The 18,717-nt window shown below is 32.6% G+C and overlaps 1 protein-coding gene across 4 annotated transcripts in view; it reads left to right on the forward strand.

Annotated features, from left to right (window-relative positions):
• Positions 1-18,717, forward strand: part of LOC132736830 (E3 ubiquitin-protein ligase CBL-B-B-like) — a 44,139-nt gene that overhangs the window by 1,150 nt on the left and 24,272 nt on the right. For all 4 annotated transcript variants that reach the window (XM_060724046.1, XM_060724047.1, XM_060724048.1 and 1 more), the window contains exon 2: positions 18,229-18,375. In XM_060724046.1, the coding sequence (XP_060580029.1) occupies positions 18,229-18,375 (147 nt within the window). The remainder of the gene's footprint in view (positions 1-18,228; positions 18,376-18,717) is intronic.

Consider the following 18,717-nt stretch of genomic DNA (forward strand, 5'->3'; position numbering starts at 1 on the left):
AATGTTGGATTATTATATTTATTTGTTACATGTACATCTGTAAGTAATTCTTTTAAGAACTGCCTCTTATTTTTGTAATATTCGTCTTATATTATAAGTACTGGTTGAGAACCACCAAAACCGGACAACCATCAAATCCGGGCGCCCCCAAAAATGCTTAATTTAGTATTTTATTTGCTAGCCTATGTGGTTGTAAGTCAATTTTTTATCAATAATAAATGTATGTTTCTTCTTAAATTAAGTAAATAAATTTATTTCAATCTCCGTAAATGGTAATATTTTAATGTCTATTTCAAGAATATTGACGTTGAAATTTGGGGGTCAAGAAAGCAATGCCTCACCTCATATACCAGCTATAATCATTCGCAGGTTAAACAATAGAACATCCAAAAATTCAGCATTTGCTGCTGAAATACTGTATAACGTGTTAAAAATAAAAAATAAAAACACCCAAGCTTTTATCTGAATTAAATCACGCCATGTACATATCTGTCCGGACACATGGTACTGTAGTGTAGACAATTTAAATAATTTTGATACCCTCCTTGATGAGCCTCAGATGTAAGTGTCAATACAATCAGAAATAAACAAACTGGTTTGTTAGTTAGGAGAAGAACCTAGCTGTACTGTGTCAAATTTTTAGGTCTCTGGGTTGAAAATTATAAAATCTGTATGGAAAAATATTCAAAAAGTGTCCGGTTGATGGTCCCCGACCAGTATTGCCTGTTTATACTATGGCTTGAAAAAAATCCCAGAGCAGATACAATGGTCTTGTACGTGACAGTATTTTTATGCCAAACTTGTGAAGATTTTAAAGCCTCTCAACATAAAAATTTGTATTTTGTTCTACATTGAAAGTATATTGTCACTGAACATCAAGTGCAAATTATTAGGTTGTTATGTTTACTCATTTATTATGCCCCTTTTTATCGTCTATTTCTTTCAGTGCTTTCCATACTTTGTGCTTTGTCACACTAGATCTATTTAAGTTGGTAGGGGAATTGTCTGCTCTGTCAAAATTACAGGAAAGGAATTGCCCAGGGTAAAAAAAAACAATGGGTATTTACCGTAAGGAATTGTACACCCAGCTGTAGTTATGGGGCAGGAATTGTTCATTTGTCAAAAATAGCTCCAAATACTCTGGAGGGGAATGGTCCAGGAGGGGAATTGTCTGGGATTTCAGAACTGATAAATGTGCCATGAAAATAGACAAAGGTGTTAGGGCTTTCCCCCCAAATTGTGCAGTGTTTAATCTTGTTAGAATGAGTGTGCCTAGGGCCCTATAAATACCACCAGACACAATCTGTAAACTATATTTAGCCTGTTTGAGCTAGAAAACTGTAAACCTAATCTTGCTGTGACTTTTGAGCCTGTGACACAGTTTTTAGTTAAAGACTGATGGTCTTTTACTCATCCTGCTGCATGTTTTCTGAATTGCTCATATAATGTAATAAAACAGAAATTGTGCATTCTACAGATAAGTCCTTATATGTATACATATTATATATCATCATTACATAATTTGTTTCTATGTCTTGCCAGATGATTCCCTGTCTCATATCGCCTACAGTACTGGCAATGGGGCTCCTTTGGACAAAACTGAAGTGAACATAGTGAAGGGGCCCAGGGCTTTCTAAGCACAATTATTTTTCTTGAAATTTCAAATTGTGAGGTTTTATCATTACTTCCTTAAAATTGTGAAAGAGAAAGCATAATATTAAGCTATCCAGCTAGCTTAACGAGCATCATTGGTTCTAATCAGATGCCTGTTTGTGCCTGAAATAATGTACGGAAGGAATCCTGAGGTCTTCCTTTATCGGTTTAGCTGGAAAGTTGCAATAAGACTTACGTCATGTATATACAGTGTTGGTGCAATGTTAAAACCAACCAAAGAAACAAACAGTGACTGATATGGTTGATGTGCAGATTCTGGGAACATTTATAGTCTTTAGCAAAGTGATTTGTCATGTTTTCATGTGACAAGTATATTTCTTTAGATGGTAAAATAGTAAGAGCCAGTTACAACCTAAAGGTTCTTAAATTGAATTAGATATAGCAGATCTACTTGTGTCAGATTGTTGTAATATCCTTTTCTTCCTTTATTTTGTATCCGCTTGAAAAGCATGTCAAGATTCTTTTTCCGACACAAAAGTTTCCAGGCCGTTTTTGGGATTACCCCTTTTTCCTTTTGATATGTTTTTTATTTTGTGTATTTAGCTGTACATTTGTAAATATAAAAAGCAACAATGTTAAGTAGTTCATTTGAATCAAGTGCTAAATTGAAGGGTTTTATTGTACACTATATTTATAGATCATCAAGCTCTCCCTTAGTGAAGGAATGTATACAGTGATTTTTTTTCCAATTTTCAAAACAACCTGTGGCTTTCTGAAGGGGAAAATATAGCGCGATAAATCAGAAAAGGGGGAAATCGAATTCCAATAACTGAAAATGGAATTTACCCACACATTTTATAAAAATCTTAATTTCAATTCAATTTAACATGCATGGTACACAGCAGAGGCTTATATAGGGACAGCTTTCCGTCTTCTAGCTGATATAATAAGTGACAGTCAGATGCTGTTAAGTAATGGTTCTGGTAAAGAAGTGCACAGGGCATTACAGGGGAAAATATTAACTGTTTTAGGGGAAAATATACCTATTTTGAGCTAGGGGAAACAGCCTTTATTCAGCTGTAAAATACATTGAAAAAAATCACTGGTAGATAGCTCATTTGAAACCTTTGTATAAGTACTGGTAGCATTTAACAGTGTATGTTTATTGTTTATTTTTTACTAGTTTAAATATCATAACTTTTAAACTTAAAAGATTAGTAACATTGCCAACTTATATTATCATGACATGTGTAACATTTGCTTTAATAATGTGGAATAGCATCAATCAAGTTCATTATTATGAAATAGTTTGAATAAAAGCTTTTTGTGTCACCAGCTACAGAGTAGTTGCCACATACAGGGATCACTTCTCCATCATTGTCTGTCTGTCCATCACAAAACTTGTCTAGATTACTCCTCAGAAACTATTAGCGCAATTTCGTTCAAACTTTACAGGAATGATCAGTACTTAGTGTAGTTGTGCATTCAATGATTTTTGGCAGAGTTATAGCCCTAAAATGATTTTTATTTTTTTAAACGTTATCCAGAGGCACTACTCCTCTTATACCATTAATGCAATTTCAGTTAAACTTTACAGGATTGATTAGTAGCTTATACATATAACATGGGTTTTCCGGTTGAATGATTTTTGACTGAGTTATGGTCGTTGAATAAAAGGTGTGTTAGTCTGTTAATGATTTTTGTGTCACCAGCTACACAGAACCTGATGCATGCTACAATTTAACCCTTCTCAGTGTATGTCAGTCTTTCTGTCACACTACAAACATGACAATGAGATTTTGACTTTTTTGCACTTATCAATTTAAATATTACCTCATAGACGGTTGATAAGATATGCTGTCTAAAAAGTTTTGACCTGCCGGTGATAAATTACATATTGATAATATTGATTTCGAACAAGGACATATTATATTAAAGCATGTGCTAAAATGTTATTTGTTAGGAATACCATGTTGTTGTTTTTTTGTTTTTTTTTGAGAAAAAATATTTGTTAGGAAAAACATTTTTTTTACAACTTTTTTTTACTGTCACTGTTTCATATAAGTTCAATAAATATTGATACTATATTCTATGTGGCGACTGTAAGCTTAGAATTGGGATATACAGTTGACTCTCGGTAACTCGAAATCACCTAACTCAAAATTCCGCGTTAGTCGAAGGATTTCTAAAGTCCCGTCAAAAATCTTCTTTGTCTTTGTACTTTAACTTCGTTTAAGTCAAATTTTGACTTACTGAGACTCCTTTTTAGTCGAAAGGAGTCTATGGTCCCGTCAAATAAAGTCCAACATATTTTCATCTCAATAAGTCAAAGTGCGAAAAAAGCCGATCAAAGGTCGGCGACATCAAGGTGAGATGTTGTCATTCTGGTTCACACGTTTCATAGAAATTTAATTGCCGGTAATCATGCATTATTAAATGACTTTAATCGGTATAAGGACTTACTTTGTTTTGATAGTTAGATAACTAAAGTAATATGAACTTCCGGTTCACGATATTTGCTACTTATTCACGATCTCAAAGGTATTAGACATATTGTTGTTTAAATATTATAAATGTGTTATTGTGATTTTATAGTAATGAATTGTCATGAGTGTGTGCTTGATATTATTACTGACTTGATATGCATTACGTCATTGCTACGAATGTTTGTGTTTAAGTTTCACTGTAAATATACATGTATTAAATTTAAATTATATCTTTCTGTTCATTTATAATTTGTGGTTGTAGGTGATTAACTGCCAGCGGTTAAATATTGCAGCATTGCCATCAGCAACAATAACAATTCTACTACTTTTGAGATTCAATCAGGCACATGTATATACATGTGCGAATGTAAACATAATGGCCACAGATCCATGTAATACTCAAATTCCGTTTCTCTCGAAGTAAAATGTCCAGTCCCTTGAAATTCGAGTTACCGAGAGTCAACTGTATGTAAAAAACACTAAATATTTTTATATTTCTTTTACTTTGCCAATGCCATCATTTAAGGCCTTACATCACTTTATCAGACCCAAACTGAACATGTTGCACAATTGTAGCTTTTGATACTGAAATTCCTTATAACAGTAATGGACAGTTCCAAATTTAAAGCAGGGGAAGTCCATTATATAGATTTAGGTGCAAAAGGGTTAAAAACAATATAAAAAAAACTTTGTACATTAATCACTCCTCTTCACATTAAAGTGTCATTTAATTGAAATAAAGAACCCATTACAAAAGTCTTAAGCACTGCTGTGACAAGATCCTATTTGTATAATTCAGTAATACCATTAGACATAAACCTTTTTCTGTTGTTTTGTGCCATGAACATTTATTGCTGTTGATCCTCGTTTGGAATTAGAGGGATTGCCTGGTGATGCAATTGTTAACACTGTCTTTAAGGCACGCTACTGTGTGTGGTTAAAGTATTCCCCTCAAATTACTGTACAAGTAATGGATGGAAATAAATAACAGTCTTATAACTTATAGCTTAATAAAAAAAACTAGATTATGCTGAGAGATAAAGATTTTAAGATTATTGATATTTCTATAGAGGAAAAAAAACCCATCTGCATCTATTCTAGTTATGGCCACTCCTTAAGAAAATTAGGTTAGCAGTGATACACAGCATTTGGAGTTCTAAAATAAATAGATATTTTCCCCCTATAATCTGAAAAATTCCCCTCCAAAAAACCAAAAACAAAAACAAAACAAAATGGATAATAATTTTTTTTTCTTTCTTAGATCCATCTTATGATAAGAGTGGGACAGAGAGGGATATTGCTAATATTGAATATTTGAAAAGATAATATTATGTCACCATTCCACTAATAGTGAAAACAACAACAACAACACAGTAATGACTTGTCATTGAGCCATAAAAAAAGTATAGAGGTCAAAAAAGTATACAAAAGGGTCATTAAGCTAAAAAAAAGGTATACAGAAGTGTCAGGCTGTCCAGTTTCTCTTCCAGCAGGTTAAGGCTTAAAATCCTGAAATTAAAATCTGTCCAAGATTAAAAATGTGGAAAAATACAAATTTAAAGTACAGGGCATGTCAATTGATTAAAGGAATTTCACACTGTTAAGGTTAAACAGCAGATGTTGTTCAAGGTCAAATATCAGATCAATTTGTAATGTATTGAAACTTTAATTAATAACAATGCCTAATTGAATAGCAAGGGAATGGCTGTTACAAGTTGCTTTTAAACACATAATTTTTTACAAAGGTTTAAAGTTTCAGATTTTGATAGATAATAGATGGACCTGTTTTCTAAATGTATCACTGTTCAAAAAGCAGAAATCAGAAATAATTAATAGAGCTGTTAAAATTATCGGTGGTTTTTAAAATATTCAGTGGCAGCGGAGAGAAGGATGGGCTTTCAATACGCCTTATTTCAATATTTATTAGGGGGGAGGATAGGTCGCCACTGTGAATTTCATTACTCATTCATTGCAGTTGAAGAAAAAAGTGATGGTTTAGCCTTTATGTCTTTTATAGAACAATCATTGAATTGCATTCCTAGATATTGATGTAGGTGTGTGAACTAGGCAACAACGATATATTGCTGAATCAGCAAGTTCCATGGGAAAACATCTGTTCTGTTTTTACAGTTATTGATGAACATTGAGTCACTGTAAAAAATCTTGTCTATGCTTTTGTATTCATTATATATAGTTTTGAATCGATGCTATAAATACCTCAACAGAAGTTACATTCTTCTTTTATTTTATGGTGATCGTACTTTATATAGATCTGTTTCCTTCTGAATTTATAAAATGGACTTGTCCATTCTTTGAATCTGGAATTGTCCATAAGTGTTTATCTAAGGGTGAGGGATATATCAAAATAATGAAATTGATCAGCCAGTTGTTTATTGTTTGCTGTTTTTGTCCTATTACCTTTGAGAAAATTATGCCTATTTAACACACTGAATTTTACAACCTTTTTACCTTCATTTGAATAATTTTGAGTTTTCATAAAACATTTGAAAACTGGAGGTGATCTCATTTTTTTCCATTTTTAAATTTTTTTAGATTTTAAATAAATCTATAATTATTTGAAAACAACAATCTTCTGTCATAAGACTGGGAATTCCTTGTCAATTATGATTTTGCAAGCTTTAATTGGATTTATTTTAACTTTTGATTTTTAACCATTACTGTAATGCGAAATTTTTTTTACTTTAAGTTTTAAGTTTTTTTCATAAATAAGACGTCATGAGAACAGAAGTGTAAAAAAACAAAAAACTCATCTTAGTTGTGATTAATTACTTTGGGGATGACAAAGATAGATTTAAAAAATGTACAAAAAAATGTATACATGTATACTCTGTATGTAACATTGACTGTTTGTAGGCAATGTCGTTACTTATAGTTTCAAACATCTGATACATGTATATACATAATTTATAAAATTTATGATTTATACGGGTATCTTTCTGTGAGACTTGTCCTAGGTGCTTGCTGGTTTTAAAAATAAAACTCACTCACTGGATCCTCCTTTACTGTTTATGCTTGTCCTGTGACAATATATATAATATTATATAATAATACACATATTTTGGAATTTAAATGTGTTTTGTTCTCCACACCCCAAGTGTCTGTGGGAGGAACTAGAAATGTGGCACGGATGTCCTTGCTTTTAAAATTGGCAAATCTGTATGTGCTTCCCCACCCCTCCCCTGCCTATGAACATGTAGGGGCATAAAATGATAAATAGGGGCATGACATTAAAAGAAAAATGGGCTTGAATGCCTGTGTCAGTAAATCTTTGTCAGAGTTATAATATTAATCTAGCTGGAATGGTTTCATTGAACAAAGAGACTGTGGAATAATGTGGCTTTTTGCCTCTCCCTGTATTAATATTTAATGACATAGACAGACAGAGCTGAAATGATTTACTGTTCAATCAGTGCTCTTAAATGTCCTTGGGCAGGAGGAGTGTGCTGTAATTTTCTAGTGAAACTTTAATGAGATTTTCTAGCGAAATTTTAATGAGATTTGATCATTAAAACACGTAACAAATTAAAACAGTGTGATGTAATTTTGCGGGTTTTAATTGGTTATGTAGCACAGAGTGGATGTGACATAATTAATATTTAATATTGATGGATGGTTTTATGGAGACCCAAAGGTCGAGTTGCATTTTTAATACATTCACCTGTCATTAAAAGCAGTGTATTGACCTTGATTTTAGGAAAAAGTTGAATGAAATATGCAGTTAGTTGTTAATGCTGCATAAAAAAGTCAAATTAAACATCATTTATTTCCCTTAACAGAAAAGCTACACAATCACTATTGAGTGAACTTTATGCACCTGAATTTATAAAATCAACTTGTCTTGCTTTGAAGTTAGAATGTCCATTGCTAATGCACGGGATTTTAATATCACTTTAATCAAACTTCAGTACAACTATATATGTCTATATGTAATAGTACAGAATTTGATCAGTCTTTACTGAAGTACAAACTCAAGTGACATGATTATATGATGAATATCCTGAGTCAGGTTTATGATTGACTGGTGCATTTAGTTTTAATTTATGTTTGAAATTGAAAACAACTGTAGACCTGTCCAGACTCGCAATCCCTTGCGTGTGATTTTTTTACCCTTGGTGTTGACTGATTTTCACCATCTTGTTTTAATATGGCAAAGTTACACAGTAGCTTCAACATGCAATTGGCTATCATGAGGCAACACATAATGATCACTGATTGCTCTTGTGCAATTTTAACATATTTGCAAATAACTATAAATGTATTGTCATACTCATAATTTTATTTTTTTTGCAAATTTAAAATGGTGGAACATGGTCTTGGAAAATCTCATGAAAAATGTGACTTTGTGGGATTATGTCATTTTAAGTGTTAAATAATGACATCATAGTTTCCTCTCCTTGTTATATTTAAGCTCCAAATATTATTATACTAAAGTAACTACTGGGATGATATTATGTACTGAAAACATGTACACTATTTTGACTATAACCATATTGCTAATGAAAGGGTGAATGGTTTTGTTGTATGAAAATAATTTTGTGGTAGCCAGTAATTACCCTTCTGTTAAAACACCCACATTTGTTCACACAAATTGTTTACATGATGGTACATATAGTTACTGAATTGCTTAAAGGTGGCCTATCAAATTTTATCAAATCTTTACCAAAAACAAAACCAGTGATGCAAATTGTTAAACACACCCTGCTGAATTTGTATAATAGACTTGTCCTCTTTTGATTTTTGAATGGTCCATTAACAGTGAAAGGGTTTTAATATTTTAAAAAAATAATGGACATGTCTTGCCTGACTATACTGGTGGCAGTATTATATCTGTTATTATCATCACTTAGCCCTTAAAGGGACTCCCCTGCGATTTAAAAGCCTAAAAACATAACATTTGAATTTCTTACATAAATGAGCTGGGGCACTAAATTCAACAGAAATATATGCAAAGATAGTTAAGAAATATACTTTGAAATAAATTGAAAATCGTATTTTTATGCTTTTCTTAGACCGATTTGAGTCAAAAGTGCTTTTCATTTTGGGTCATTTTTTACAATTTGAATAATTTGGAAAAACGAAGTGCGCGAATGATCTAAAATTTTGCACAAAGATTAGTGGTTTAAACCTACATCAAATGGTACATTTATCTGGAAAAAATATTTTCAGTCCCATCTTGTCAAAAGAACTCAGTGGATTCCTTTTAACCTGCTGAATTTGTTCAAATGGATTTGCCCTTGTTTGAGCTTGGAACAGTCCATTACTAAACAAACAGTATTAGAACTGCACAGGTTAGCTGGCCTGGCACTAGACTGGTGGCAAAGGCTTATGAATTACAATGTATGTTTTATCATTTTTGGATCAGGGGTTAAGTGTTACAGAAAGTTTATTTAGGAGTATTATTGGTTTTCTAATTTTAAGCAGGAAAATAATAATAACCTGAAAAAATTTAATTATTTACCGTAAAAGTTAATTAATTAAGGACATTTCAGAATTCAAACAGGAACAATGTACTTAAGTGATAAAGATAAATTTCATTAACTATTTTTGTATTAATGATAGAATTATCAATTGTGGATAAATTGATTCAAATTTTTTTGTAATTAATACATGTACATGTAGGTAACTAATCAAAAAGCTATAGATATAGTCAGTTACATTGTACTAGGCATGCATTGTACCTGTGAGAACTGTATACTGATTAAGGCACACATTCTGATACACTTGCTACTTTTAAAAGGGCTAAATTATAACAAAGTGTTATACAATATATTGCTGTTAATGTTTAATTGTACAAAGTTTGTTTACTTCCTACAAAAAGCATATGGATTCTGTGAAGAAACTAAGTCAGTTTTCATGCTGGGCAGATGATGTCAGAAGAACATCTGTTGTTTCTATAATATATATATATGCCATACGCTGTTACATCTTTTAACCCATCATGATCAATTCATATTTGAATTCAATTTATATTTATAAACTTATTAACTAGTCTAACTTGCAGATTTTCTTAAATGGACTTGTCCAGCGTCCATTTAGAAACTGCCCATTTATCATTTTTTGGGGGATATCAAGATGGAAATTTAAAGTTTGATAGCCAACAGTGTAGAGCCTGGTCAGACTGAAGGGGTGTGCAGGCTGGCCTGGCTCTATACTTCCTGATGGCAAAAGTTAATCACTTTCAGTGCTTGTAAGTTAAGGTGACAACAGACACTTTCCGTGGTAATCACATAAATGTCATTTAAACCAACTTATTTTAGTAATAATTGTTATTTATTTAATCTTTGTGCATTAAATGTCGTTGATCATCATAAAAAATAACATATTTGAAAAAAAAATGTCTTTGTAAAATGATTTGATTTTTAATAAAAATCCTAAAATTTTAAATCGCCATATCAAAGTCATTTTTTTTTTTTTTTGTCATCAAACTTTTGGAAAATAAACATACTTATAATATCTGGGGAACCGTGTCTCAAATTTTGTGTCTATCTTTTCTCAAAAAAAATATTACGTAACGTCAAACATTTTATGCGACTTTTTTCACCATACATATTACGTAATTAAAGATAATTAAGTCGCTGATTGAGCAAACAAAAATCCCTGACACGGTTCCCTCCGTAAATGAAATTCCCTTTCATGTGCTTTAAACCGCATGTTAATTGCTTGATTATTAAAAAAGTTATGCCGATTCAAAGTTAGTCCGATCCGCATCAAACGAAGTGTCATAAATTGGCTGTTCTCTCTCGGACCCCTACGTTTCACGCTAAATAATTACATAAATACAAAATATCGCACCAGAGAGGGTCACAAGTTGCGGTAACATACACTAACAACATTTTATGACCCAGTGACATCTGACCAATTAAAAAGTTGCTGATTAATATCAGTTTATAACAAAATTTCTTCACATCTTAACGTGATTTACCGTTAGTCTGGTATCGGTTGCACATATCACGTGACTTTCGGTAAAATTTGAGGCACTCGGTGGGGGGGAAATGGGACGTATTTGTGCACCGCTAGCGGGGTATTTAATTGTTTCACATTTGAAGTTTATTATTATTATCATCAGCATTATTATTATATTATACCAGTGTCACTCTATCTGTGTACTCGTGTATGAAATTCCGTTAAAATATAAATTAAAATAACAAAAAAACTGAGCTTCTGACAGTATTTTAAAGTCCATGGTAGATGTACAAATAAGATCGGGATTTTATATATTTTTTCCTCCAAATTGATATAAATGCTTCACATATTTTAATAGAAATAAAAGGTATCACTCGATCATTATGATCTGACCTTCTTGACTTCTATTATCATGAAAATCATCTATGCACGGCATAGAGATCCAGTTTCTACTGGGATATACAATAAATTCCAAACTTTCTCCCAGGTTTATTAGTACTGTGTTCGATTTACTAGCGAACAATTTATTCAAAGCATTCACTGATAATTTATTTTATTATCCTTTTTATTGATTCATAGAGAAATAATCATCCTTAGACAACCTAAAATGGTTTAGAAATTTGTCAGGGAGACCTTACCACAAGTCATATAGGCGTTCACATAAAAAAATGTTGTCTGTTTTTGTTGTTGTTTTACTTGACATTGTTAGAAAACGAGGTTGAATGTAAAGCAAGCCCTTGAATCCGTACAAAAGTCCATAAACTCAATGTAATATCTATCAGATTAACGGGACAGACAATTATTTTTCACACATTATGGATATTTTAGCAACTATATTTTTAATCAACCCGTGGTCGTGCGATTTTGTCGCTATGCTTAATTATTTATGTTTCATACATTATGTTACGTACATTGGCCGACAATTTCTTATTTTATAAAAAAGGCTAAATAAAAGGTAGACGATATTCATAAAAGATGTACGGTATTTGTACGATACATGAATTACGAGTAGTATGGACCAGTATGGACCGGTAATTCACGCATATATGGAACTACCGATTTCCCTCATTGATGCCTCAACAGGGGGCGGAGCGTTATCGATAATTGACAGGTTACGCGATAGCAGATAAAAATAGTACAGGTACCGTTTTAAAACGTTTAAAAACACATTTTTTGGACTAACTGCTTCCAAAATTAAATCACGAATGTGTTCAGAAAAGGTTGATAAATATACTTAGCAAAAAATCTCATTTTAGGTATTTTCAGTGATAATTGACTCCGTTGTCACCTTAAGGGTTAATATATATTTTGATATATACTTTTTTGACGTGTCAAAGGGTGTTTTCAGCTCAGTGTGTCATTATCATTTGTAAAAGATACCATTCAGTGTTTGGAATCTTTAAAAAAGCCAATGTTAGTATTTGTGAAGAAACCAATGTGGGTATTGTTAGAGAAACCTATGTTAGTATTGGTAAAGAAGCCAATGTTAGTATTGGTAACGAAGCCAATGTAAGTATTACTTAATGGCAAAACTAATTACAGTATTGATGAAGAAACCTATGTTATTATTGTTAAAAAAGCCAATGTTTATTTTAAGTATTGATGTAGAAACCAATGTTAGTATTGGTTGAGAAGACAGTGTAAGTATTGTTAAAAAAACCTAGGAATCTTGTGGCAATTACCCTGTATGGTGATTAAAGTTTTAAAATTTAAAAATGGGGGGTGGTGTTTAAAGTGCAGTGAAACATTAAACAAAATTAAACATTTTAAGCTATTGAACTGATGAAGGTTTTTCAAAGTTGAAGAAAGTACATGTATAGTCAAAAAGAGAAAATAATTATAATAAGGAAATTTTGCTGTTGAAACATTAATCAGGATTTCCTTATGTTAAAAGTTGAGAGTCCTAGTGTAATAATTTATGGAGGGCGTTCGTTGCCAAAATTCCAGACATGTAAAGTGTTCCTTTTTTAAAATGACTTTTGAAAATGCAAACTTGTATGCCTAACATTTTTTATTGTACCCGTGCATAGCACATAATATGCCTCTTAATTCAATCTTTTTAATTGAAGGTTCCCGCCTTTATATAACAAGTTTACATATAGATAGTAACAACTGACCTAACATCTAAAACGACAACAAATTTACAAGTTCGTATCTTCCATTGCATGCAATACATATGCATGTTTGCACACTTATAGATCTGAAATATACAAATGAAATGTAAATCTTAAATACAGAAACTAGAGTTAAAGAAAACGTGTTACCAGTTGTAGAGCTACAAGAGTACGTTAACACAGTAACATGTTTAAAATGACAAAAGTAGATTCACAAAGTTAAACGATTTTAAGTCAAGCATAACGCCCCGCCCCTCTCGGAGTATTTACGAACTTCTATTGAGGACAGGTATAAAACGGCGCCTCTCCCATTTTTCTAAATAAAACTTCAGGACAACATACCGCATTTTTCATAACATATATTTGTTACATTTGTTACAAAAGTTTTGTCACTAGCAACATTACTTGAAAATTGCTGATTTTACCATTTAATTATGATGAAGATAACTTATACATTAACTTTTTATTTAACATCGTGTTTTCCTGAGAAACATCGGCGATTTGGAAGTTTTTAGGGGAAACAATGACCAACTTTAAGGGAGTAATTTTATTGATAATCTAAAAACCATCCAATATTTTTATTGGTATCATTGAAAAATGTATTGGCACAAATTTCATTTTCAACAAAAACTATGCAAGTATTTGCAAAAATAGGATTTTAAAGCGGCCACCGAGATTTCCTTTCCGAAATCAAGAAAATACAAAAACAATAAAAACTTTTTGCGCTTGTTCATTATTTCTCATGTACAGACTCAGTCAAACCGAGTCTGCAATTCTTATGTAATATTGTTATGATTAATGCTTTCTAGGGCTCACTTTGTTTCCAGATTTTTATACTTCACAACAGCAGGTGTCAAGTGCCGTGTAGCAGCTGTACAAAGTTTCCCCGTACTTCACTTTAGTGTTGTTATATTTTTCTGGTCCTTCGGGATCATTAATGCCAGCGCTATTAAGTGTTGAGAATTGAGTACCGCTCAAGCCGGTGCTAGGGGGCGTGTGGGATGTTGCACTTGTTCATTATTCCTCATGTGCAGACTCAATCAAACCGAACTGCAATTCTTATGTAATTTTGTTGTGATTAATGCTTCCGAGGGATCACTTTGTTTATACTTGTTTAAAGCTTATGGTCTTTACTTTAAAAAATCAATATTCATTTTCTTTTTCGAATAAATGATCTAAAGAAAGGGACGTGTTTTTCTTTCCGAATATATGAGTATGGTTTTATGGGTGAAAAAAAAAACAACGATAAGTTTGAAACACAATTTTTAATACTTCTAAGTTATTAATTTCCATTTTTAAGGCATCACTAGAAAGTTCATGAAGGATTCTTTTACTTGAGTCTAAAATTATCAAAATTGACCAAGAAATAAAAAAAAGTAAGTAGGGGGCTCCATGTTTCTCTTACTGAATTTCAGAGTTTTTTTTTTTTACTTGGGGACCATATGCCGTTTTTCGTGGAATGTCACATTGAAGTTTCCATGATAATCGCCATATTAACACATCTGTGGATGTTTCAAAATTCAAAATTGTATCAGTTCATGTTGAATTTTGCTTAAGCCGGTGCTAGGGGGTTGCGCTTTCCATTACCGTCCATGAACAGGCTCAATCAAACCGAACCTGCAACATTCTCAATTTTGTCGTTTTGAGCATTCTTTAGTGATTCTTATTTTCTCTATTTTACAGAAAGTAACATGATAAACTTTTAAACGAAAATTTAATTCATTTTGATTTAATTCATTTTTATTTTAGGCATTATATAAATCGTAAGAAGCACACTTTTATTTCAATCAAAATTATCAAAATTGATTACGAAATAAAAAAGTTTGGAGGGGACGCCGTGTTTTTCTTACCAATTCGAAAGTGCTATTTTCAGAGGAAAAAATGATAAATTTTGAAACGAAAATTTCAATACATCTGTTTAATTCATTTTTGTTTCTGAGGCACTCATAGAAAGCTTATGGAGTAATCTTTCATTTGATACCAAAAATATTTTACTTTTTATAGAAATAAAAAAAGTTGGAATGAACGCCGTGTTTTCCTTCTCTTCATTGAGAAATAGGAGAGATGCGACGGGTATTATACCTGTCCGTACATTTTCGTAATAGGTAAACGTAAATACTCAGAGAGAGGCGGGGCGTCATGCATGACTTAAAATCGTTTAACTTTGTGAATCTACTTTTGTCATTTTAAACATGTAACTGTGTAAACGTACTGTTGTAGTTCTACGACTGGAAACACGTTTTATTAAATTCTATTTTCTGTATTCGAGTTTTACATTTCATTTGTATTGTTCAGGTACAGATAGATATCTTCAAGTGTGCAAACATGCTTATTTATTATATGCAATGGAAGATACGAACTTGTAAATTTGTTGTTGTTCTCCATGTTAGTTCAGTTGTTAGTTCAGATTTACATGTAAACTTGTTATTTAAAAGCGGATGCCTTCAATTAAAAGATTGGATTAAGAGAATATCATTTGCTGTGCACGAATACAATCAAAAATGCTAGACATACACGTTCGCATTTTCAAAAGAAGTTTTCAAAAGGAACACATTACATGTCTGGAATTTTGGCAACGATCGCCCTCCATAATAATTTACTCAGTTTAAATAAGGAAACACATTTAAAAATATACATATTATTACATTGAAGATTTACAACAGTGTTGGAAAAATATGTAAATGTTCTAATTTGCATACAGTCATGTACATGTATAATTTAAAATTATCAAATTTAACATCCTGTTGTATGGATCTATTTTTAGCTCACCTGTCACAAAGTGACAGGCTGAGCTTTTGTGATCGCTTTTCGTCCGGCGTCCGTCCGTCCGTCGTCCGTCCGTCCGTCCGTAAACTTTTGCTTTAAATGACATCTCCTCATAAACCACTGAGCCAATTTCATCCAAACTTCACAGGAATGTTCCTTTGGTGGTCACCTTTAAAAATTGTTCAAAGAATTTAATTCCATGCAGAACTCTGGTTGCCATGGCAACCGAAAGAAAAATCTTTAAATATCTTCTTTTAAACAACCCTAAGAGCTAGAGCTTAGATATTTGGCATGAAACATCTTCTAGTGAGTGTCTACCAAGTTTGTTCAAATAAAAGCCCTGGGGTCAAAATTGGCCCCGCCCCAGGGGGTCATTGATTTTCCCTATATGCATATAGTAAAAACTTAAAAATTCTTCTTTTAAAGAACCCAAAGAGCTAGAGCTAAGATATTTAGCATGAAACATCTTCTAGTGAGTGTCTACCAAGTTTGTTCAAATAAAAGCCCTGGGGTCAAAATTGGCCCCGCCCCGGGGGGTCATTGATTTTCCCTATATGCATATAGTAAAAACTTAAAAATCTTCTTTTAAAGAACCTTAAGAGCTAGAGCTAAGATATTAAGCATGAAACATCTTCTAGTGAGTGTCTACCAAGTTTGTTCAAATAAAAGCCCTGGGGTCAAAATTGGCCCCGCCCCAGGGGGTCATTGATTTTCCCTATATGCATATAGTAAAAACTTAAAAATCTTCTTTTAAAGAACCCAAAGAGCTAGAGCTAAGATATTAAGCATGAAACATCTTCTAGTGAGTGTCTACCAAGTTTGTTCAAATTAAAGCCCTGTGGTCAAAATTGGCCCCACCCCGGGGGGTCATCGATTTTCCCTATATGCATATAAAAGCCCGGGGGTCAAAACTGGCCCTGCCCCAGGGGTGTCATTGTTTTTAACTATATGTGTATAGTAAAAACTTTAAAAATCTTCTTTTAAAAAACCCAATGAGCTAGGACTTAGATGTTTAGCATGAAACATCTTCTTATGGGTGTCTACCAAGTCTGTTCAAATAAACAAATAAAAGCCCTTGGGTAAAAATTAGCCCGGAGGTGTGGGGGGGGGGGCCTATATACAGGTGAGCGACCTCAGGGCCATCATGGCCCTCTTGTTTAATAAAACTCTTTACTTGCATTGCTTTTGAATTGAATTGAAACTATTTTTTAATAAAACTCTTTACTTGCATTGCTTTTGAATTTTGAAATATTATGAAATGTCCATCATAAGTTGAATTAACAAAAGAAACTGATAGTATAGGGTCTGTTAAGACTGCACAGTGGTGCATATTGGTGAACAGTAATAAATAGCATAATAAAAGCCATTATGCAGTAGATCATAGTGGTGCACTGTTGTTCATAATGGTGCAGTGTTATTCAAAGTTGTGCATAGTAGTTCATACTGGTGCACAGTTGTTCATTAGTGGAGTACAGTTGTTTATCATAGACATGCTCAGTAGGTAGTAGTGCATTGTGGTTTATAGTGGTGCACAATTCTGACAATTCTATGTCCAGAAGATGATAATAATAATAATAATAATAATAATAATAATAATAAAGACTTTATTTAAAGAGGCAACATAGTTGGGCAGGCCCAGTCTTCCCTATGACTGTATGAGCCTCTATGATGCGCTTATGATTGTTTATTTGACATTTTGGGCAAGGGTAATACTTTATATGACATTTTGGGCGGACACATCAGTTTATTTGACATTTTGGGCAATAATATAAGTTTATATGACATTTTGGGCAAGCATTTAAGTTTATTTGACATATTTGGCAAACGTATTAGTTCATTTGACATTTTGGGCTAACATAATAGTTTATTTGACATTTTGGGCAAGCAAATTAGTTTAATATTTGACATTTATGGGCAAGCGTATTAGTTTATTTGACATTTTGGGCAAACGTATTAGTTTATTTGACACAATGACATTTTAACATAATAGTTTATTTGACATTTTGGGCAAGCCTGATAGTTTGTTTGACATTTTGGGCATGTGTATTAGTTTATTTGACATTTTGGGCAATCGTTATAGTTTATTTGACATTTTGGGCAAGCATATAAGTTTATTATGACATTTATGGCAAGCGGGATAGTTTATTTGACATATTTGGAAAGATTAATGAACATCATAATTATAGAACCAGGCTCACTGGCATCATACTCCTAGCATAGGTTGGTCATTACCACCAGTAGCGCTGAAAGAGTTTACAAAATTAATAATTTATACATTAACACTTTGGTATTCATTTCTTATAATGAAATGTTTATATTTTCAGAACAATAGTGACGTGGAAGTTATTCCGACAGACGTTGAATGAAGTACATAATATCAGCTCTCCGCTCGAGGCAATGGCGCTGAAGTCAACGATTGACCTGACCTGTAATGATTACATCTCATGCTTTGAGTTTGATGTATTTTCAAGGTAAGACTAAGAATATGGAATACATGTGGTCTTTGAAATTAATTGTAATTTTTTTTTGCGCAAAGTGATATGTTTAGCTGTAATGTAAAACTGGACAGTTTGACACTGCCGCCTTTTTAGACTCATGCAGTGAATTTTGAAATGTTCAGATTACTTTGTAATGTTCAGATTAATCATCATTAAAGTCTTTGATATCATTCACGGTAATGAGCGTAATGTTCATAAAAGCATGTCAGGTTAACTTTGTTTACTTTTATGTGTGACTCAATTATATTTAATCTGAAACATCGTAGGCATGTGTTATATCAGTAAAGCCTGTCAGAGGTACTGGCTGATCTGACC

The sequence above is a fragment of the Ruditapes philippinarum genome, unplaced genomic scaffold (genome assembly GCF_026571515.1).
Source record: "Ruditapes philippinarum isolate M1 unplaced genomic scaffold, ASM2657151v2 ctg2521_1_1_1_1, whole genome shotgun sequence".
NCBI lineage: Eukaryota > Metazoa > Mollusca > Bivalvia > Venerida > Veneridae > Ruditapes > Ruditapes philippinarum.